The 23,811-nt window shown below is 39.2% G+C and overlaps 1 protein-coding gene across 1 annotated transcript; it reads left to right on the top strand.

The window, feature by feature from the left end:
* Positions 1-861: 861 nt before the first annotated feature.
* PLCXD1 (phosphatidylinositol specific phospholipase C X domain containing 1) lies at positions 862-22,210 on the top strand. Its single transcript, XM_060769846.2, has 7 exons — positions 862-1,150; positions 6,112-6,266; positions 9,053-9,189; positions 9,534-9,662; positions 13,465-13,620; positions 17,556-17,739; positions 20,394-22,210. Exons 2-7 carry the CDS (start codon positions 6,152-6,154, stop codon positions 20,627-20,629), a joined length of 957 nt encoding a protein of 318 aa, XP_060625829.1. The 5' UTR covers positions 862-1,150; positions 6,112-6,151; the 3' UTR covers positions 20,630-22,210.
* Positions 22,211-23,811: the final 1,601 nt, after the last annotated feature.

Below are 23,811 nucleotides of genomic sequence, written 5' to 3'. Positions count from 1 at the left end.
TTCATATTGAGATGTTTTCAGTTTTCTAGGGGCATCTTTGTTCCTTTAGTCCCCCCAAAGCCCTTCCACACAATCCTATATCCTAGAACAGGGGTCCTCAAACTTTTTGAACAGAGGGCCAGGTCACAGTCCCTCAAAATGTTGGAGGGCCAGATTATAATTTGAAAAAAGCACAAATTAATTCCTATGCACACTGCACATATCTTATTTGTAGTGCAAAAAACACTTCAAATCAATACACTAATTATTAAATGAAGAACAATTTTAACAAATATAAACTTGTTAGTATTTCAATGGGAAGTGTGTGCCTGCTTTTGGCTGATGAAATAGGATGGTTGTTGTTGTTTGCTTTCAAGTTGTTTCAGACTTAGGTTGACCCTGAGCGAGGCCTGGGTAAATGACCTCGGAGGGCCGTATCTGGCCCCCGGGCCTTAGTTTGAGAACCCCACATTATCTGAGTGTGGACTCAGATAACCCAAGTTCAAAGCAGATATTGCGGCATTTTCTGCCTTGATATTCTGGGATATAGGGCTGTATGGAAGGACCCTCTGTCTACACTGCCATGCAATCCAGTTCAATATGGATTTTATATAGCTCTGTGGAAGGGTGCCAGCCTTCATTTTGTTCTACACCAGTGGTTCCCAACCTTTGGTCCTCCTGTTGTTTTGGACTTCAACTCCCAGAAATCCCTGTTAGGAATAGTGGGACCTGAAGTTCCAAACACAGGGCGCACCAGAGGCTCTAGTAGTGGGGAGCACCCTTCCTCTTCCACCCCAATCTGAGGAGGCGGGGCCTAATTCAGGGCAGGCCGCAGTAGCCAATTAGGCGCGTGTATGCAAATAGCCTGTGGTGCGGATTCGCTTTCCCTTCCCGCTGCAGCTGGGTCCCGAAGCAGTGCCCTTCAGTGGAGACGCTGCGCGAGGTCGTGTTTGTTTGCCTGGCGCGGAATGCGGAAACCTTGGCAAAGGGCTGCCAGGCCAAAGGTGGGCGCCCCTCCTGGCTAGAGCAGAGAGTGAGAGAGAGAGTGGAGCGGTGGAGCAGGAGCCCGCTTCCCTTCCCGACCATCATTCGGATTGATTGACTGGCAGCCCCGGAATCCCGCGGAGTCCTGCGGGTACCTGAAAGACCCAGCAGAAGCTTGGGTGCAGTTGTATGTATATGTGTCTATTTATATGTATACATGTGCCACGTGAGCTTTGTTTTCATAGCGTGCAAAGAATCCCTGAACTCGGCTGTTTAGGCGGCATCAGGCTGAGATAACTAGTTGGAAGCGGAACATCTGGATTGGGTTGCTGTAAGTTTTCCAGGCTGTATGGCCATATTTTCCAGAAGCATTCTCTCCTGACGTTTCGCCTGCATCTATGGCAGGCATCCTCAGATGTTGTGAGATCCGTTTCCTAGTTTCCAGCAGACCGCACAACCTCTGAGGATGTCTGCCATAGATGTGGGCGAAATGTCAGGAGATAATGCTACTGGAACATATGGCTATACAGCCCGAAAAACTCACAGCAACCCAGTGATTCCAGTCATGAAAGCCTTCAACAACACATCTAACATCTGGATTGTTGGAAACATGCTGATTTGGGAAGATAATGTTCCCTGGAATGGGACAGGTTTTCCCTTGATGGAAGATATGTACTTGGTGGAATATTTTTTTCCTGATATGCAACATGTAGAGGCTATTTTGTAAATAAATATGCATTTAACTACATTTTCTCTATGAATGGCGACTTCTGGGATACCCTGTCACACAAGAGTTTGCATATTTACTCAGGTGTGAAGTCTTTGTGATATTATCCTTCAGTGATAATTCTTGGAGGGAAATGCAGCCAGATTACAGCTGGTGGGAGAAGTCAATTCAGTCTTGATACTGAACTCTTTTTTAAAACTATAATAGGATATAAACAATACCGTTTTGCCTAGTACTTTACTTAAGAATTAGTTTTCATATACTTTTTTTTGTTTAGGATATCCTCCATCCAAAGTTTTTTTAAAACACGGAGTTGATCAATGCTCAGTTAGGACACCTTTGTTGCATTGCTTATAATGTGAGTTTGTTATGGATCAAAGCATGGAATATAAGTATCTTTAATGTCTTGTCGAAGGCTTCCATGGCCAGAATCACTGGGTTGCTATGAGTTTTTTGGGCTGTATGGCCATGCTCCAGAAGCATTCTTTCCTGATGTTTGGTCTGCATCTATGGCAGGCATCCTCAGAGGTTGTGCGGTCTCTTGGAAACTAGGCAAGTGTGGAATAATGTCCTTGATGGGAGAAAGAACTCTTATCTGATTGAGGCAAGTGTGAATGTTGCAGTTGGCCAACTTGATTAGCATTGAATGGCCTTGCAACTTCAAAGCCTGGCTGTTTCCTGCCTGGGGGAATCCTTTGTTGGGAGGTATTAGATGGCCCTGATTGTTTCCTCTCTGGAATTCCCCTGCTTTTTTTTTTAGTGTTGTTCTTTATTTACTGTCCTGATAGGGGATTGATTCCAAACAAGAATCAATGAGGGTCAGCTAACACCTCCCAACAAAGGATCTTCCCAGGCAGCAACCAGCTAAGTTTGGAAGCTTGTTGCAACATTCAACTTGTCTCAAACAGACAAGAGTTCTTTCTCCCCACCCTAGACATTATTTACACAGATAATTTGTGAGGACACACACAGAGAGATTTCTATTACAGATAGTGGATCCTAAGTACAGGTTGAGTATCCTTTATCCAAAATGCTTGAGGCCAAAAATGTTCTGAATTTCCCATTTTTGATTTTGGAATGCTTGCATATAGATCATAACACATTTTGGGGATGGGACCCAAGGCTAAGCAGAAAATTAGGGCGTGTCTGAAATACCGTTTGAACATATAGCCTTAGGCTGCTTTTATACACAATATTTTGAATGCTTTTGTGCATAAATAAGAGTTTGAGTACCTTGAATCATCAGAAAGCAAAGGTGTCACTGTCTCAGTCACTCATGTGGACAAGATTGAATTTTGTATTTTAAATTTTGGCATTCAAGATAAGGGATACTCAGCCTGTTTATTGATTTTGTGTCGAAAACATTGCATAAATAAAACTGATAAAATAGAGGGAGCACAAATGGCTAAATAATTTTAGGCCAAAAACAGGCAACACCGACAGCGTTGTCTGTAGCTTCAAACAATTCTTCTTCTGTGCTTGAGGCAGGGCATTGTGGACAAGCATACAGGTGCAAAGTTGTTTGTTCTGTTTCACGGTCACACAAGGTGGAGGATTCTTAGGTAGCACCATTTTGCCAGGTTGTCTTTTGATCTTCCCAGTCTACTTCTGAATCTGTTCAGGGACTTCTTGGTTTGCCTCTGGAGGCAAACCCTCGTTGGGGGTCCAATTGGGATTTCCTAGTTTACCTGCACAGAAGGATACTCTTGCTGTTGCTGGGGGAACATAAAGAGGAGTGGTGGTTCTCAGCTTGTAAGTTAATGTCACCATTTGTTAAGCTTGAAACAATAACTTGGTTGGACTACAGCTCCGACAATTGGAACTCTGAATTCACTTGTTTTTAGTGGGAGTTTCATTTAATCCCCCTGATCTAGGGATTCATGAACACAGCAGGATCTTGCTGCTACTGATCTTGATAATCTCCCTCACTGGCCAGAGGTGCCTATTGGACTAATGTTGGGAATGTTGGGAAGTGCTGGCAGGCGGCTGACCATTTGGAGATTAGAATGCAGTAGTCCTCCCCAAATGGGTGTCTTTGTAGTATTTTGGCTTACAACTCCCTTTGCATCTTACAAATAGCTTTGCTCACTGAGGATGATGGGATCTAGAGTTCCAAATAGTTAAAGGTAAAGGTTTTCCCTGATATTAAGTTCAGTTGTGTCCGACTCTGGGGGTTGGTACTCATCTCCATTTCTAAGCCGAAGATTCAGCGTTGTCCGTAAACACTTCCAAGGTCATGTGGCTGGCATGGCTGCATGGAGTGCTGTTACCTTCCCGCTGGACCGGTGCCTATTGATCTACTCACATTTGCATGTTTTTGAACTGCTAAGTTGGCAGAAGCTGGGGCTAACAGCGGGAACTTATACTGCTCCTCAGATTTGAACCTGCAACCTTTCGGTCTGCAAGTTCAGCATCTCAGCGCTTTAACCCACTGCACCATCGGGGGATCCTAGCATTCCAAATACCTGAAGAAAAAAAACAAGATTGAAAATGACTAGTACATAGCTTGCTTGTGTCAACCCTCTGAAGATATGTTTTCAGAGCTGTTAGCTGAAGAATAGAATTGCCTGTTCTTCTCTGCAGAGAAGGTAGAGGTGTGCTGTTCAGGCTGCACTGGGTTTGGGACTGTAGTAAGTTTGTCTCCTCAGGTAGCCCTAGAACAGTTGGCCTACAACTCCCAGAGATCCCAGCCAGTTTACCAGCTGTAAGGGATTTCTGAGAATTGAAGGCCAAAACATCTGGGGACTCACAGGTTGAGAACCACTGCCCTCGATGTTAAGCAGCATCAGGCCTAGAAGGGAATACTTGTGCAGAAAAGTGACCGATATCTTTGCAGATTCAGACCCTTAAGCAGAAGACTCACCCAGTCTTGCTTTCTATGTGAGAGAAGGCATGCCCCTCCCTAGAAGTCATTTTCTGCATGTTTACCTTGCTCATAAAATTCACCTGAAGTTTACACCTAAACTGTTGTAACTCTACTCCAGATTGGTAGGTTCTGTGTGCGAAGAAAATGACCTATTTAGAGAACAATAGGCAAGGCAAAGAGAGAGGATTTCACTGAAGTGGGTCAATAGAGCCATTAATCAGGTTGCATCTGTTGAAATTTCCTGCTTTGAAGCAATGTGGGCCCCTGTATTAGAGAACTGGGTCAGATTGGGAAGTGTCTAGTCTCTAATCTATTTTATGCTTCCTACTTTTAGTGTTCCTAATTGCCAACAAAGATTATGCCTATTGATTAATCTTGAACAAGGATTTAAAAACATCAGGATTTTGATTTTTGTTGTTCAGATAGTAAGATGTATTTAGGGATGGGTTCTCTGTATTGTCCATATCATTTCTAGAGAAGTCAAGCTATTTTTTTTAGAAAATATAGTTGGTTTTGAACCAACATTTTTCTCTCTGTATTGTCGAAGGCTTTTATGGCTGGAATCACTGGGTTGCTGTGAGTTTTCCAGGCTGCATGGCCATGTTCCAGAAGCATCCTCTCCTGATGTTTTACCCGCAACTATTGCAGGCATCTTCAGAGGTTGTGAGGTCTGTTGGAAACTAGGCAAGTGGGATTTATATATCTGTGGAATGTACAGGAAGGAGAAAGAGCTCTTGTCTGTTTGAAGCAAGCGTGAGTGTTGCAATTGGCTACCTTGATTAGCATTTAATAGCCTTGCAGCTTCTTCCACCTTGGACATTCCACAGATATATAAACCCCACTTGCCTAGTTTCCAACAGACCTCACAACCTCTGTGGATGCTTGCCACAGTGTTATATCACAGAAAATCAAAGCAGAAAATCCCATAATATCTGCATCCACACTGCCATATATCCCGGTTCGAAGCAGAAAATGGGGGATTTTATTCAGCTGTGTGGAAGGGGCCTCAGTCCTAAACTCCAATCACTATATAATACCGATTCAGTAGTTAGGTAGTGAGAATAAGATAGAAGTAGGTTGCCCAGGTTTATCAAATAGTGGGACTTTTTTTAAAAAAAGTACCCAATATATGATCCTGTTCTTTCCCATTCTGCTAGATTCTTAATGCAACTTTAAAAGCCAAGACTAATTAGAGAAATAAGTAAGTGAAAATGCATCTAATATTTAGATGTAGCAACCATATTTCAATGGTTTGACCAGTGTTTTATGGACCTCTCATTCATAGGGCCACTGTAATTCAAAGTTGACTTGATGGGCAGATAACCACAATTCCTTATCAGCCTCTTGGGTCAGTTATGATCTACAGTTTCTTCCAATGTGTCATTTTTTATTGTTTAATAAGACAGTTTGCAGGCAACCCTATTAAGCTGTTGTGCCAATACACCCACTTATTTGAATGAACGTGAAAGATAATGTTTAATGGAAGAGCTTTCTTATGCAACCGGTAAAGCACACATGTACTAGCAAAATACTGTTAACTTCTGTTTTTGTCTAGCATTTTTTTCTAGAATATCCTGCATCAGGAGAAAAAAAACATGAAGGAAACTCAAAAAAAGAAATCAGTTGATTTGTACAGTGATGGTCCTCAGTGGATGTCTAATTTACCAGAATCTCTTTGGAGCATTCCTCTCTCTAACCTGTCATTACCAGGTAAGGAGTATTTCCTTCAAAAGAAAAATTATTCCATTGATAAATATTAATAGAATCATAGTATTATAGAGTTGGAAGAGACCACAAGGGCAATAAGGGATTTAATATGTTTGTAATTATGTGTATTGTTTCCTATTTGGTTTACTTGAGTTGTTTTGTTATTTATTGCATCGTTTTTTTATTTGTTTGCATATTATTGTTTGACATTGAATGTTTGTCACTGGGTATTTGTTGTTAGCTGCCCTGAGTCCCCTCAGGGAGACAGAGCAGGCTATGAATAAAGTTTCATTCATTCAATCTGGTCCAACCCTTGCCATGAAGGAATTCACAAATACTATGTTTTACTATGTTTGAGATCAACTTCTCTCCATCTTGATATCTGGGCAGTCCCACAAATTTAATACTTACATGGGTAAATACCCTAGAAACTTTTACAACTTGAAATTTCCCTCCCCTTCCCCCACATTGGCAAATGTATTTTGTGCCAAAAATAACCAGTCACTAGGGTGGTGGTGGTGGTGATGGGGATCAGCCCATTGGCTCACTTCCCTTTTCTTCCTTATTCTGCAGAAAGAAGAATTGTGTGGTTTCTTACTTCAAAAGAATGACCTTTCTATAATTTCCCTAAAAGTTTCTTGCTTTCCCCCACTGTTCTCTCCATCTCACTGTCTTTCTCTCTCTTAAGGAGTAATGATCATTGTGGTGTCACCATTGAATTTGATCCAGTGGTACAATGATACTTTAAAGTGTATGAGTCAAGATAGTGCCAAATGACCTACTCCTATTTCTTTCTGTTCCAAAGATATTGTGGAATGGGCTAAGTACAAATGCTCTTAGACTGCAATTCCTTGAAGACATAGCCAATGGTCAAATTTGAAGAGAGCCAGGATCTGCAATTAAATTGTTGATTTTTTCCCCATTTCCAGTGTAGATATTTCATCCTTAACAGGTCTTTATTTTGGTAGAAAAAAGCCTAACCTGGGCATCTGCAGCTGGAAAAAAATTAGAACCCATATTGATATTTCAAGCTCAAGGCTGGGTGATTTCACAGTAGAAGTTAGTGAACCATGACCTGAAGCCTGCCATTAGGGAAATCAATCTTTATTCACATGGTCAATGATCCGAATAACACTGTCCATTAGAGAAAATGTACTAGAGTCCATTAATGAATGCTCTCTTTTCTGCCAGCCCTCCAAGGACATATTGCATTGTCTTGGGAGACTGTGATGGGTTGAGTCCAGGCACCAAATAGTTCCATTTCAAACCATTATCCCAGCCTTAAAAGACATCTCACTGAAGGCACTTACTTCTTCACCAGCATGGATCAAATATTCCTCTGCATTACTTTCCATATGTTGATTTACAGCTCCAATTGTTTTGGCCAGCACAGGTTTTGGTTTTGCTGGTTGGTTGGAACATGTAGCTCAACATATTCAGAGGACTCCAAATAGGCAAGTTTTAGATCCAAGGATGTAAATATGCTCTCCTCCCCAAGATAGAGGTAGCACTGATAGTTATGCAGACCATTTCTGTTTGGTGTGGTCAGTACAGGGAGATTGAATTTGGTGTCAAGAAAAAGACCCACCTGGGCATTAGCATAGGCATTGTTCAAGGAAGAAGATAAGATATAAAATCTATGTACGGAGAACTTTTTGTACTGTTCTATATCCTCTATGTAGGAGATATAATTTATAATGTATTTCTTTTTGCTTTTATATCCCACCCTTCTCACCCCGAAAAAGACTTAAGGTGGCTCACAAAAAAGGCACAGTTCAATGCCACATATACATACAAAGGATAAAACCAAACATATACATTAAAACCAAATAATTAAAACATGTCAGTCTTAAAAATCAATTCATTAAAACCACGCAATCCAAAGGCATATTCCAGGAGCCATTCAGGTTGTAATTTGCACTATTCCATAGACACTTATTGCACTGAGAGTTATTGCCCAAAGGCTTGGTCCCATGTCCATGTCTTCACTTTCTTCCTGAAAGTCAGGAGGAAAGGAGCTGACCTAATTTCACTGGGGAAGGAATTCCACAGGCAAGGAGCCACCACTGAGGAGGCCCTGTCTCTTGTCCCCACCAGTCGTGCTTGCGATGGGGGTGGGATTGAGACCAGGGCCTCCCTGGATGATCTTAACCTCTGAGATGGTTCATAGAGGGAGATACATTCAGACAGGTAAGCTGGACCGGAACCGTTTAGGGCTTTACAGGCTAAAGCCAGCACTTTGAATTGTGCTTGGTAGCAGACAGGCAACCAGTGGAGCTGGTGCAACAGGGGGGTTGTATGCTTCCTGTACCCCACTTCAGTAAGGAACCTGGTTGCTGCCTGTTGGACTACTTGAAACTTCCAAACAGTCTTCAAAGGCAACCTCATGTAGAGCACATTGCAGTAGTCTATTCGGGATGTAACAAGGGTATGGAATAAGAAGCAGAGATTTGTATTCTGAAGTTCATCTTTAGTGAAATGGGACTTATGTTACCTCAGCTAACCATCTTCTCAGTGTCATATACAACATGAGAAGTCTTCCGGTGGTAATTTATGCGTGATATGTTGTTTCTATTTGTTGAAGTGGAATTTGATATGTGAATAATCTCAGAAAGGTATTGAGGTGGAATTTGATATGTGAATAATCTCAGATAGCTATTCATGCAGTCACATGTTTAGATGAGGATTCTCTTATGTAAGGAAACATGAGAGATAAATGTTTGCCCAGAGGGTAAGATCTGAAAGAGGCTGACAAATGTAATCTGACTCTTTATTTTGTTCCCATGCAGGTAGTCATGATGCTATGACGTACTGCTTGGATAAAGAGTCAGAAGTAAGCGTAAATGAATCCAAGTTGTTGCAATTTATGGACAAACATATGCATCGCATTGTGCACCCTATTATTTTGAAATGGTCTATAACGCAGGTAATGAAATCTCAAGTTTACTAATGTTTATATCTTATGCTTGAAGTATGCTTTTACAAACTATAACGTTTTGCTTACTTTATTTTTGTAATGTAACACCACACATAAAGAAAAGAACAAATTTGGAACAAGGTGTCTAAACTTTTTTTTTTCAGTAGAAAATGTTACAGAGGATACTAAAGAATTTAACCATACAAGCCATTGTCTTTCTAACATCATATATATCTGTATTTATTTTATGGGGTAAACATTAATTAAAATAAACTAAGAATGAGAAAAACTAAACTTGTCTTCCAATTAAACACTCAGGAACCCTTTGTTTGTTTTTGTTTTTAACTATACAGGTGCTGACCGTATTAGAACAACTGGATGCTGGAATTAGGTATTTTGATTTAAGGATTGCTCACAAACCTGATGATTCTTCTATGAACTTATACTTTGTTCATATGCTATATACAACAGTTGTTGTAGAGGTACAGTTCCTTATTAAACACCATGGAAAATTGTTTAAGTAAAATAATTTGAGAGAGTAATTCTTTAATGACTTTTAAAGTAATCTAGGTTATTGGGGCAGAATCCGTCTCTTTTGTGTGCAGATGAAGAAGTCTAGGTATGGAACGACACACTATGCTTGATTCTTAAACCTGGCCCAGTTTCTAGAGCAGAGGGGGACATGTATGGAGGGTTGGAGCATCATTTTGGGGGCCTCATAATCCTGCATAAACCACATGCGTACAGTTTTTCCTCAAACTGATGCCCTTCCAACTTCGTTGGCACTTGATAAAGGTCTTCTGGAACAGGAGTACTACAACTAATATAATATGCCTGAATATTGTCATTTTCAGTTGCATTATGTTGAAGGTTGTTTTTGATATCACCTTCTTGGATGCTCTTTGAAAATGTGATAAGGTTGAGCCTATATTAAGTAGTTCTCATTTAACTCAGTAGGCTTTAAACAACATAGACTTACTCTGCATTCACCCCATGTTATGTTAAGGCTAAGGAGCCACCGGTGGTGCAGTGGGTTAAACCCTTGTGATGGCAGGACTGAAGACCGATAGGTCGAAGGTTCAAACCTGGGGAGAGAGAGGATGAGCTCCCTCTGTCAGCTCCAGCTCCCCATTTGGGGACATGAGTGATGATAAAACACAAGGATGATAAAATATCAAAACATCTGGGCATCCCCTGGGCAATGTCCTTGCAGACAACCAATTCTCTCACACCAGAAGTGACTTGCCATTTCTCAAGTCGCTACTGAGATGGAAAAAAAATGTTAAGGCTAGAAATGGCAACAGTCATGTTGTGAATTCGTCTGGCAGTGGTTATTGGAATGAAATCCAAATCTTGCAGTCACTAAATGTTCCACAATCCCCATTTTGACTCATAGGCACCACAGTAATTCCATGTGACATCCAGTTTATGCCTTTTAGTGCATTTGGACATTGTTAGAATTCCACAGCTGGCTAAGCAAGAATTACAGCACAGAGATGCTACTAACACCACATGTTCTAAATATGAATCAGCTTCTCAGAATCACGTGGCAGGGATTAGAATGGGTAAATTGCCCATTGAATTCAGTGTGGTTTTAGCTCTGGGTACTACGTATGCCCATAGGATTGTACAGCCAGTCTTTAAAGGAACCAGTTATCTTCTTACTATGTATGAAATGTATAATAGAGAAATGGGATTCTGCCTTTGTTCATTTATCTCTTAAATGTATATTTTTAATTTGGCAGCTACTTGTTATTATGTATCTTCAAACTGACAGTGATTTAAGATGATGCTCTCCTTGGGTTTTAGTGGCTCATGGGGTTTGCTTGGCAATTTGCCATGATCTCCTTTAGAGGCGGAGAGAAGACGTGACTTTCTTGGCTGAGCAAGGATTTGAGCCCCTGTCTCCCAGAGGCTCCTACATCATTCAAACAATCACATCACATAGCCTTCAGTGGCTAACATTTCAAAACAAATTGCCCTTCTAGGCCAGTATTATTCTTACTACTTGGGGACAACTGTACAATGGTCCAAGGAACACTACTACTACCATTAGTTAACGTAATTCCACTGTGAGACACTATAGCTTCCTGTTATCATTTCTAGGTTTATAAAATGAAATTAAAATAAAACTGAGACCTGTAGGAATATGTGATTATCCAAAATGAGTGTTTGGAGGGCTGTAAAGTGAATACCTGTTGTGAAATGCCTTATGGTCTTTGGCAGGAATGAGAATCATCCACCCCATGAGCTGAGTATGCCTTCCTGAGGTTTCTCATGTAGCTCCAAGTAGGATATGGTCACACCCCAGTCATTCCTCTGAGCCTCTGTAATCAAGGGAACTTCTCATATCCTGGTTTCCCATCATGAGATCTAGTGTATTTTTGGATATAGCTTTCATTTTATAGCTCTCATAGCTACACAAGAAGTATAATCTAAGTATAATATCTATATCTGAAGATCCTTTAGAAATCACATTCAGTAGACATATTTCATTAACCCATTGAAGTGGATTGGGACTGTGTGAGTACACATTCAAATTTCCACTTTCCCAAGGAATAACTAACTGGTTAGGCTGAGAGAGGATATGTTGGGATTTTCATGGATGAAGCCATGGATCTTCCTGCACACAGTTATAGCTTGTTAACTTCACTTCTGGGCCTTTAAAACAGATAAGTCCACTTTAGTTAGATCCCATTGTTTTGAAAAGCTTTGAAATTCATTGATACTTAAATACTGTGCTTGCCAAGGAGGAAGGTGCTCTGACTTTCATATAGGGTTCTTCGTATGGTGGAGCTTCGCTGTTCATTCTTAATAAGCAGAGCAAAGCATCATGTGGACAGAGCAGGAATTTTAAAAGGACCCCTGGTGTCTCAATGAATTAAACCCTTGTGCCAGCAGGACTGCTGACCGATAGGTCAGCGGTTTCAATTTGAGAAGAGCAGGTTGAGGTCCCTCTGTCAGCTCCAACTCCCCATGTGTGGACATGAGGGAAGCCTCTCACAAGGATGGTAAAACATCTAAACATCCGGGCATCCCCTGGGCAACGTCCTTGCAGACTGCCAATTCTCTCACACCAGAAGCAACTTGCAGTTTCTCAAGTTGCTCCTGACACGCACACGCACACACACAAAAGGAATTTTAAAGCAAACACACAGCCTTTCTTATTGAAGAAGTGAATGGTAAGATATTGTGTTTGTATGTGTGCATACTAATCTCTTGTGTTTAAGGAACATTGAATTAGGCTATATCTATTCTTAATTACTATCACTGTTGTCCTGTAGCAATCACATTGTTGAAACAAAGGGTTATATACCAGTTACATACTAATCATAAATGGGCCCTATTCGGTGTGGATTATTCCTATGTAACTGCCTAGTTTAAAAATTCTAGTTCTAGACTTATAGTAAGTCTAGGTCTGTAATTATGACACTGTAGTATACATTGAAAGATTACTCAATTACATAAAATGACTCACTTCTAATCTGTCCGACATTGTTATCTGACAATCTTGCAGTATAATTACCTCGCCATTCTGCATGTCTGGAACTGATTTAATGTGGTTATGATTTAAATATTCCCAGCTACTGAAATGTGCACCTTTTGTCTTTAAAGCTTTTTTTTGACTTGGTGAATATGGTTCTGGGCAATTGCTGCAGACTCAGAATTTGCCAATTGCTACCCTAGAAAAGCCAGAAATTAAAAGGATAGTAGTGATGGTTCTGGAATCCAGAGTAACATTTTAGACAGTAACAATTGAGAAAAGCATGTTTTTCAAAGTAGCATTCTTAGTTTTCCCTTACCCATTTGTAGGGAGTAGGTAAAACTTTGTAACGTAGCAGATTTTACAAGAGCCCCAGAAGTAGTGTGTCTATTAACATAGTGCTGTGATCTGGAGCAAGATATCTGGAACCTAATGTTTTGAACACTGGTTGCTCACTATTTTGACACAATAATTAAAGCTGAGGTGTCAAGAATTCAACTGACAATAATTAAAATGAGGTGTCAAGAATTCAACAGACAATATTTCACACTCGCAATCATGCTAATTTGATTTTCTGGATGTCTCAACATCCAAACTCAGATGTATGACAGGCAGGAAAGAATATGCAAAGCTTGAAGTTTCCAGTCTTTATGAAACATCCGGTATAATGAACATCCCTATGTTGGTACATCCAACTCAGCATCATTTGAGAAAGTGGAAAATTATGGGATGCAGTTTCTTTGAGTTTCCTTTTAGGTTGGAATGCTTATTTATACACATATCATGTTGACTTTTTTTAGGCTGTCCTGTGGGATATTTTACGTTGGTTGAAGAACCATCCCTGGGAGGTGGTTGTTCTTGCTTTCAGAAATTTTGATGGATTGGATGAGGAGCATCACTGTCACTTGATCTCCTGTATAAAGAAGATATTTGCTGGCAGAATCTGCCCTAGAAATGTAAGTTGCTTGGAGTGCTCAGCTTTGAGATTGTAAAAGCCTTGTACACACTATTCTTGTCAGGACACTGCACTGAAACAAATGGGAATGTTCAGTTGCATAACCTGAGCTGCTTAAATGAGATTCTGGACATATTAATCCAAACACAAGTATTGTTTTATGAGTAGAATGTACAGTGATTCATTCATAGGGATACAGACTTCATTTCTAACAAGAGAAGTGTTGGGAATCAAGGCATTTTTGTGTTTGTTTTTCTATGCCCTGGTCCTTAATCCTCGTTGTGATTAATCAAAACGGAACTTTTTTCAGGAGCTCAGAAACAGATATTTCTTTAAAAAATAGATGTTCAATCTGTTCCAGGACTCAGGTGTGCTACTGAAAATAGAGTCCAGAAGTGAACATCTCCACAAATTATATTGTGCTGCCACTGAAATTATTAAATACTTTGGTGTATTGACCTATTTATGGAAGCATTTAATGATCTGCTATGTACTATACAGTCAGCCCTCTACATTAGATGGGGCCAGGAGAACAAGACCTCATCAAAAGTGAAAAACTGCAAATATAAATACTGTATGTTTTACTTGAAAGAACACCTCTCTAGGAATCTCTCTGTCCTCCAGTGTGACCTCCAGTAAACTTCTCCCTGAATCTGACCATAATATTGCACTGGAGGACTTACAAATATGTGCATGTGCTTAATATCCAGTGGAAGTTGTCACATTGCAGGACTTAGAGATTTCTAGAGAGAACATTTTAATCAAACTGGTGAATAATCAAATTTGCAAAGAAAATTAAACCTGCAAATATGGAGGGCCAGCTGTATTTCAGTTCTTTCATTAAGTAGAGCATTTTGGAAACCAGATTTGATATTTACACTGTCTATTGAGACAGATGGGTACAGTGATCACTATGCATGTCTTTGTTGTTAGCTGCCTTCAAATTGACCCTGATTTATGAGGACCTCAAGAATGGGCCATTTCCAAAACACCCTTTCCTCAACATCCCTGCTCAGATGTTGCAGACTCACTGCTTTTTTAAAAAATCAAGTCTTTTCATTCAAAATGCAGCCTCCCTTTTACCTAGTGTTTGTTACCTTCCCAAGGATTATTATCACAACTTCTCATGATGTGACCAAATGTAGTCATTTTGTCTTCTGAGAAAGATCATGCTTGATTTGTTTTAGAAGTCTACAATATCTGCAGAACACTCTTCCAGCATTAAATGTCAAATGAGATTATTTTCTTATCAGCCTTTTTCACTGCTCAGGTCTCACATGGTGATGGGAGATAAGACGTCATGGACAGTCCTCACTCTGTATTCAGATGTTATCTTTACACTTCCAGATGTTGTCCAGTTCTTTCATTTTTGCCTTTTCAAGTCCCCATCTTATTCCGATTGCTTGACTGCAATCTCCATTTTGATCTATGATTGAGCCAAAGTATGGAAAATCTTTTAACTATTTCAGTTTCTCCATTACATTCATATAAATCATGTGTAGTCATTATTTTTGTTTTCTTAATGTTAAGCAGGCCTTAGCACTTCTTCCTTGACTTTCTTTACCAGTTGTTCCAGGGCTTTGTTATATTTTGCTACAAGAATTGTGTCCCCTGCATATCTCAAATTGTTGATGTTGTTTCCTCCAATTCTCACCCCTCTTTCATCTGCATTTAATCTTGCCTTGTATAGGATATTTTTGCATAAGGGTTGGCCTCATAGGGTGATAGAATGCAACCTTGGCTGACCCCCTTGCCAATTGGGAACTTTTCCATTCCTTCATATTTTGTTCATATCCTGTCTTTTCCTGAATGCAAGTACAGCATCAGGGCAATCAAATGAATGTTGATTTTGAGCAAGCTTTTGCTTGCATAGGAAATTTATGCAACTATCCTGTGGCTGCCACAATCTTTTGTGCCCCCCTTTTGAGAGTTAAAATGCATTTTGATCTTTTTCCAATCTGTGGGTCATTCCATTTTTGTTTTCCATATTTGTTTATGAAGTTTAGTTAGAAATTGAGTCAATTCTGTCTCTGTAGATTGAAGCAGTGCCATTTGTTCATGGTGATTTATTCTTTCCAAGTGCTTTGAGTGTAGCTGAGTGTAAATTCATCTTTGTACGGTTCTTCTTTCACTAAAGTTTTCGTGTTCTCTTTTTTATACAGTTGATTCTATTGTATTTTTCTTTCATCTTTGTTATGTTTAATGTTTCAATTTGATTTCTAAGATTTTTGAAAGGCTGTTTGGTTCTTATTTTTTTTGTTTTTAGCTTCTGTTTCTTTGCATTGTTTTCTTTATAGTTTTCTTTATCTCTCCAGTCTAGCTGTTGAACAGTTACACCAAAGCTTCTGGTTCTATTTCTGTATGCTTTTACTTTCGTTTCTTGTTTGTCATCCACAAAGACTTCTCCTCCCCCCACTTCATAGATAATAGTTTCCTTGACAATGTCCCTGGCTTCAATCCATAGTTCATGTGCTTCCCAGTCAATTATGTTCTATGGTGCAAATCTATTTTGCACATTTTCTTTACATTCTATGGTAATGTTCTTTTTTAGCATGATGGTGCATTTAGTGTTTTTTTTCCTTAACTTTATTCCAATTTTTGATATGAACAGCTCATGATTTCTGCCACGATCATGCTCCATTTTTTACTGCGAGAATAGAGGTCCTCCATTTTTTGCTTCTAAATATGTAGTCTTTCTTATAATGGCCATCTAGTAATGTATAATCACTGTCTTGATTGCGTAAAGATTGTGTTTGGGATGAACGGACTGTCAGTTGCTCTTCTGTTTATTTCTTGCTTGTAGGATACATTATCCTACAAGCCTTGATTCTTTTCTGCTTCCTACTTTTTTATTCCAGTTGCCCGTGATTAATAAAAAGTCCTGCTTCTTTCCGCTCTCTAGCATACAATTTTTCAACTTCTATCTCTTATGCCAGGGATCCTCAAACTTTTTAAACAGAGGGCCAGGTCAGAGTCCCTCAAACTGTTGGAGGGCCGCATTATAATTTGAAAAAAAAAAACAGCACATGAATTCCTATGCACACTGCACATATCTTATTTGTAGTGCAAAAAACACTTTAAAACAATACAATAATTAAAATGAAGACTTTTTTTAACAAAATAAACTTATTAGTATTTCAATGGGAAGTGTGGGCCTTCTTTTGGCTGATGAGATAGGATTGTTGTTGTTGTGTGCTTTCAAGTCATTTCAGACTTAGGTTGACCTTGAGCAAGGGCCGGATAAATGAACTTGGAGGGTCCCCGGGCCTTAGTTTGAGGAACCCTGTCTTATGCCTCTGCGGTTGGTGCATAGACTTGATTTATGGCTCTACTAATGAGTTTTTCCTGAAGTCTTATTGAGATGATTTGATCAGACTTCATGTTATATTCTTTGACTGCTTTTACTAAACCTGTCTTTTTATTAATGCCACTCTTCATATATTTTAATTTCCTATATAAAATTCTATGTAATTTTTATATTCAGAATGACCCATTCGCATCCATTTTATCTTTCTCACCACTTATTATTATTATTGTTATTATTATTATTACTACTACTATTATTCTTCCCCCTCCTTTTTCCTATGTCTAACTTCTCTTCGTTCATGTTATCACAGTCTATGTTTCTATAGTATTTATTGTACAGCTTCCAACTTCCCTTTCACTTCTGAGCATATCAAGAACTTGGCTTCCTTTTAGCTGGAGTCCAGTTGTGTCATTGGCCACCGTCTTGTATTAGCTTTTTGTGTGTCTTCACTGACTCTTGTTTCCTTTAATCCTACATTGTTGGATTTCTGTATTAAAACATTTTTAGCTTGCAACACAAGAGCAATTTAAAAGCAGAAATAGGATGACAGAGCATAGGCTGTATGTTTCAATATTTGAGGTGCCAAAGTGAGGCTGTTAATTTGATGTACATCCTGCCCTGTCTTTCAGGTTGTACCAACTCTACGGAACCTGTGGTCTGGTAACTATCAGGTTATTGTGTCCTATGATGATATTTCACAAGTGACGCGGCATTATGAATTGTGGCCTGCAATTCCATACTGGTGGGGAAATAAGACAACAGCAGCAAAGCTTATCCAGTATTTGGAGAGGAGGAAACAGGGTGGACGTCCAGGTACTGCCTTCATTTTGCTTTCATATTAGAAACCAACTTTCAAGGGGCTTCAGTTTCCGAGATGAGAAAGAAGATGATGATTTAAAAATATCCTGCTCTATATTCAAGAATCTCATGTCACTATATAATAAAAACAGTTTGAGTAGTGTAAAATAGCAAGACTAACTGAAACACATCAAATGTGTGTTAAAACCATTTGACAAGTCAAAACAAGAGTGCAAAACCAGTTAAGGCTATGCAAAACCATTCATATGTGCAGATTTATATGAAAGGCTTTCTTTAAAAAGCATGCTTTTATTTGGCACCAGAATGACATAAGTTTTAGCATTAATTTGGCTTCTAGATAGGAGGGAGGTTGTTCCACAACCTAGGGGCCACAATGGAGAAGGTCTTCTCCAACATTGTCCCCACAAGTGACATAGAGACCCCCAACAGACCTCAGTGTTGTCAACTGCTATCGACTTGACTTCAATTATGGTAATCCCCTCAATGAGTGGACTAAGTACTTATATATGTACCAGGAGGCATCTCTTCCAGCATTGAACTCCCAAGATATCTTTAAAAAGCTTCCAATATTCCAGTTGGAGGCTTTCATTAGTGGAAGTTTTTCTTTGAATCCGATTTGATTGGCTGCATACAGTTGAAATGTTTGGTCATGGGCACTTCTAACTTTAGAAAGATTAAAAAACTATACAAAAGAGACATTGTTCTAACGTTGTTGTCTAAATCACTGCTTCTTAAACTGTGAGTCCTGACCCCAAATTGGTTCCCCTTATCTCAATGTTGGGGTCCCAAAATTTGGCATCACCTACGGGCTGTTTTAGACATTTGCACAAATCTGTTGTTCAGTGTCCACAGTAGACTCTGCAGAAGATGCTTCAGCTGTCCTTCATAAAAAATGAAAGCCAGCCTTGCAAGTCCTGATTTGTTATCAGTAAATGTTTGATTTTATACCTATTTTATATATCTGGGATCATCTATTTCTCAGTCCAAAAAGGACCAACAATGGAAAAGTGTAAGAATCCCTGGTCTAAATAAAAGGAATCTTAATAAAAGATAGAAGTACTGATTCTAACAGGCAGGAGAATAGGTTAAATATACATATGCAGGTAGCAGTTTAATTATATTAATACTTTCTAGCATGATGCAGATAGCCAGTATATTGTGGAGGTTTGAGAGTTAGGCTAGGAATCTGGATGGCCACGACTTGAATCCTCTGAGTGATCTTGGGCAGGTCACACTCTCTCAGGCTTAGATGAAGGCAGTGGTAAACCTCTGGATAAATCTTGCCAGGAAAACTGTACAGTAGGGTCCCTGTACAACAGATTCAGCTTGAAGGCACATAAATAACAACAACAACAATAGGTAGCTGCTGAACAGCATTGCCTAGTGGATACCATGTTGGAGTTGGCTCTCAAGAAAAATAAAATGACTGTCTTCATTGAAAATTATCTCTAATTGAGAGTGTTTCTAGATGGATCGCTCTATCAGTTGAAAAGCTACGTGTGACTATTCTGGCTTATCTCTATAATGGTAAGGGGAAACATTTTATGTAATGGTTAGAAATGTAAGATGACAGTGCTGTGATCCCCTTCTATTAACATTTTAAAAATAGTAAGAATCATAACCATAATTTTATTTCTTCCTCGCCTTGTGGTTTAAGGCAGATTACAACATCGTTGAAAACACATAATCATTGTAAACATTCTATAACATACACATAATTAAACCTATTTCTATAAAATACATATTAAAATACACAGAACAAAGAGTAAAACACAAGGCGTGGGTTTAAAATTCATGATTAAAGGAGGTAGTGGAAATGTAGAATAAAAGCCTTCTTTGGAAATAACAATATAGACCTACTTATGCATAAGGATTAGACTTGTGCACAGATTCAGAGTGGTCGATTCCCTTCAGCCAATTTGGCTTGTTCGGCTTGGTTAGATGGCCATAACGGTAAGGGCTCAGCTGTCAAGTTTTTCATCTATAATGGGACCACGTGGCAGCCGATCATGGCTCCTCCTCCCCTATTCAGCACCATGCAGCATGCAGAGAGGCTGCTGCGTGCTGCTTGCAAGGGATTTCCCTGTGAGTCCTGCCTGTTAAGCCAATCAGAATAGAGGAATGACATGACATGTCTCACACACTGCTTCCTTAACCCCGTTGTTCAAACCCAGATTTCCTTGAAAGGAAGAAAGAAAAGGTTCCCAGGATGGGTTTCCTTAACCCGGTTCTTCAAACCCAGACTCCCTTGAATGGAAGATAGGAAAGGGTCCCAGGAACGGAAAGGGGAGCCTTGCAAGTTCCCCATTGCCGCCAAAGGGGCGGATTTTCCCAGATCTTGCGGCTGTCTAACCAAAAACAGATTTTTCAAGAGGCTCCCGAAAACGGATCTAGTTACCATATGAAATCCGGATACCAAAAACAGATCGCCCTCTGACTGAATTGCACAAGTCTAATAAGGATATTTATTTGTTGTTTCAAGAAGCAAGATGTACGTAATTATCCATGAGATTTATCTCCACTTCAAATGGAAAACTAAAACATCTCCTAGAAAAAAAATTCTCCACCCTATTGTTCATGCCTAAAGGTTAGTAAATTACAAAAATAATATCAAGAAGCAATTCTTATTTCTATGTTTTTCTTTTCAGCGGGATTATTTGTTGCAGGAATCAACCTCACTGGAGATCTAGGGTATATCCTGGCACATCTGCGTGGCTCTCTTAAAGAAATGACCCTTACTGCTCTTCCGTTTTTAAATCTATGGATAAAAAACCAACATCCTGGACCAAAGAAAGACTGCATCAACATCATTGCTGGAGACTTTATAGAAAAAAATGACTTTGTGAAGAATGTGATAGAGCTGAATAGCAAACTTTTGAAATAGCACTTTTTCTGTTCACTTTTTTGGGAGACAAAACACAGGTTGGGACTAAGCCCTGGCTCCAATGAGAGACAGAAGAAATCAATAATCAACTACCTCATAGGAATTCTGTAACTATCTCACATGCACCTAAGAATATATTTAAAAACTCTCGTTAAGGATCAACTGTGAAAGAGTCAGTGATGTTCTAAGATGTCAGTGTGAATAAAAACATTTCACAGTGAAAGTGGGAACTATTCAAAAACCCAGAGCCTTTATGTATGTGCATTACATTTTCATCTCCTAAGTCTGTTACAAATCTGGTGTGCACTAAGGTGTGATGATTGCTCATTTGTCTCTATCAAATATTAGTTGACACTGATCATCTCTTTAGGAGGAAAGGGAAGGCTAAGCCTATCTTTCTTCACATAAGCAGATGACTGGAGTTTAGAACCACCTGTTAACTGATGTGTTTGATGTGCCACCCAGTGACAGAAGCTAGGGGCAAAGCAGTGTTTCAGAGAGACAAATCCAGAAGTGGGCTAATTTTTAAATCTATGTAGTTAAGGTTTAAGTATTTATTATTCTCCAAGTGCTTACAGCAAAGACAGCTCAGCTCTCATGTAAGCTAAAGTTTGTACCTGTCAACTGGAAATCTTTATCTAGACAGGTATAAATGATTTGTGAAAAGAAAAATAGAACATAACCTCAGGGTTTAATTACCCCTCCTCCAGCCTTTAATCTTTGTGCCACAATGGCTTAACTGGCCATCATTATCTTTTGCTATTGTTGAATGCCAGAAATTGACTGCCCCCCCAAGGGGAAGGGACTAAAAAGAAATACACACTTTGTCACTAAAATTAGGCAAGATAACCAGCCTCTCAAGAAATTAGTCAGCAAATTGTATTTGAGTTCATCTTAAAATTGTTATTTTCTGCAAAGACTATGAAGAATTCAAAAATAACCTTCCCAGTTTGGGTCAACTGGGGACACCAAGCCAAATGAAGCATAATGTGATGGACACAGAAGTGATTAAAACCCAACTTTATATAGGCACTAATAGGGAGTGTGTAATGGTGGTAGTGCTAGATAGCCATGAGTAGGGCTACTCTCCTCTTTTAAAGCTGTGAGTCATAATAATTAAAATCTATTTGTGGAGGCAGGGGTGGCAGTATTGTCCTTTTGAGCTCCTTGTGAACTCTGTTTCCTTTTTATGTTCTTAGCAGTCAAAAATAGTTCCTTGCATTCCCTCTTAAGAATATTTGGGGAATAAGAAATATATCAGTCAATGAAATTAAGAGTATGAAGTTTTAGTTTAAGTAGTAGCACTGTGATCTTTTGTCATTAACATGTTACAAGAAGCACTATGCAACATTATATGAAAGAATGTTAAATAGTTTCCATTGTGACTTTTCAAATGTTATTGTTCTGTATTGAGTTGTTATCTAGTTCTCCTTAAGACATATTTATGTGTTTTTGTTGTATAGTCACAAAAGAATGCTACCCACTACCACAATTGAAAAAAGGCTTGAGGAATACTTCACTCAGCAGCATATGTTTCTGTAACAAATGGCCAGTAATCTTAATAAAAATGCTTATACTAATGATTTGGAAAATTGTGGCAATGTCTACAAAAATAGGCTTTGCTACCTGGTATATGTCTGTGCCAACAAGTCATCTGTCAATTTATTTACAGCAATCCCAAGAATTTTATAGGACTTTCTTAGGCAAGGATTTGCAGTTCCTGCCTCTGAAATACAGTTTGCAGTACCTGGTATTCATTGACTGTTCTCCCATCCAAACACCAACCAGAGCTGATCCTGCTTGATTTCCAATATCAGACAGGATTGGATATTTGTAGGTTAGTGTCACTTGTTAATAAATGTCAAATTGAGGAGAAGCAAACATAATACAAAGCTATCTCATCTAAAGATGTAATGCTCAGGAACTTATGCATGTATCTTTTTAGTACCAGAGTACCTGTACTCTATTCCACAGAAATAGGAAACATTTTATTCAAAACTAAGTATGTACAGAACTGATAACGTTTGACCGAGTAAACAAGAATTTCAGGAACCCTTTATAGCCGTGAAAACGTCTTTCAAAATACATCCAGGGATTATTTTTGTTCTTCCATCACCCTTTACTTTTCAATTTCAATTTTGGTGGTAAAACCTCTGGATGCCTGGGTAGTGGGTGAAGCCAGCTTATCAGCTTTCCTCTTTTCTATTTGTTTCATGTTCGTGCAAGCCCAAGAAGCAATTTTGGAGGCAAATGGTCCTCCCTCCAGAAGGCAGGCTCTTATAACTTTATTTATTTATTTATTTGCTATGTTTGTATACTACCCTTCTCAGCCCTTAGGCTACTATAGAAACCTGTTTCTTCCCAGTCCATGCTTCATTACATTGTTTTCTGTAGACAGACATGCTGGCATACAACATTGACATCTGTGTCTTTACATCTCTTCTCCAACAACAATGCTGCTAAAAACTTTGAGCTACACAAAAGAAGAGGGGAAGTGATAACTTGTAGGTTTGTCAACCAGATTGGTTAAGGGAACATCTAAGAGTGAGCATATTACCCCTATAGTAAAGTCGTTCCAGTGGTTGCCAATTAGCTTCTGGTAAAGTACATAGTGTTGGTTTTGACCTTTTAATGCCCTACATGGTTTGGGCCCAGGTTACCTACAGGATCACCTTCTGCACAATCCACCTTTAAGGACACTGAAGTCTTCTGGGAGACGCTTACTCCATCCACCCAGAGGACCTTTTCATTGACTGCCCCAAGACTGTGGAATGACTGCCGGAGGAGATTTGATAGCTAAATAAGCTGTCATAATTCAAGACACAACTGAAGACCTATCTCTTTCGGCAGTTCAACCCAGTCAATTTTAAGCTGTGAATTTTAATCTGCATATTATTGGCCAGTCTTCGTTGTGTGTATTCTGGTATATGCATTTTAATAGTGTGACCTGTCTGTCTGTTTTAACTGTGTTGTATCCCACCTCAAGCTGTGAGGAGAGGTATGACAAATAAATGTATTATAAAAATAATTTGTACAAAGCATTTTCTTTGCTGAACTTTGAGGGAGTCCTGTAGTGAATTACACCTGTACATGTTTATAGTAAAGGTATTTAAACCACCAACATAATCAGGTTTACATTAATTTTCAATTGTTTCTACTCCAAATATGACTAAGTCTTGAGT

This window comes from Anolis sagrei, chromosome 3, assembly GCF_037176765.1.
Source record: "Anolis sagrei isolate rAnoSag1 chromosome 3, rAnoSag1.mat, whole genome shotgun sequence".
Classification (NCBI taxonomy): Eukaryota; Metazoa; Chordata; class Lepidosauria; order Squamata; family Dactyloidae; genus Anolis; species Anolis sagrei.
Note: the sequence above shows the minus strand (reverse complement) of the source record. Positions and strands in the feature narration are given on the sequence as shown.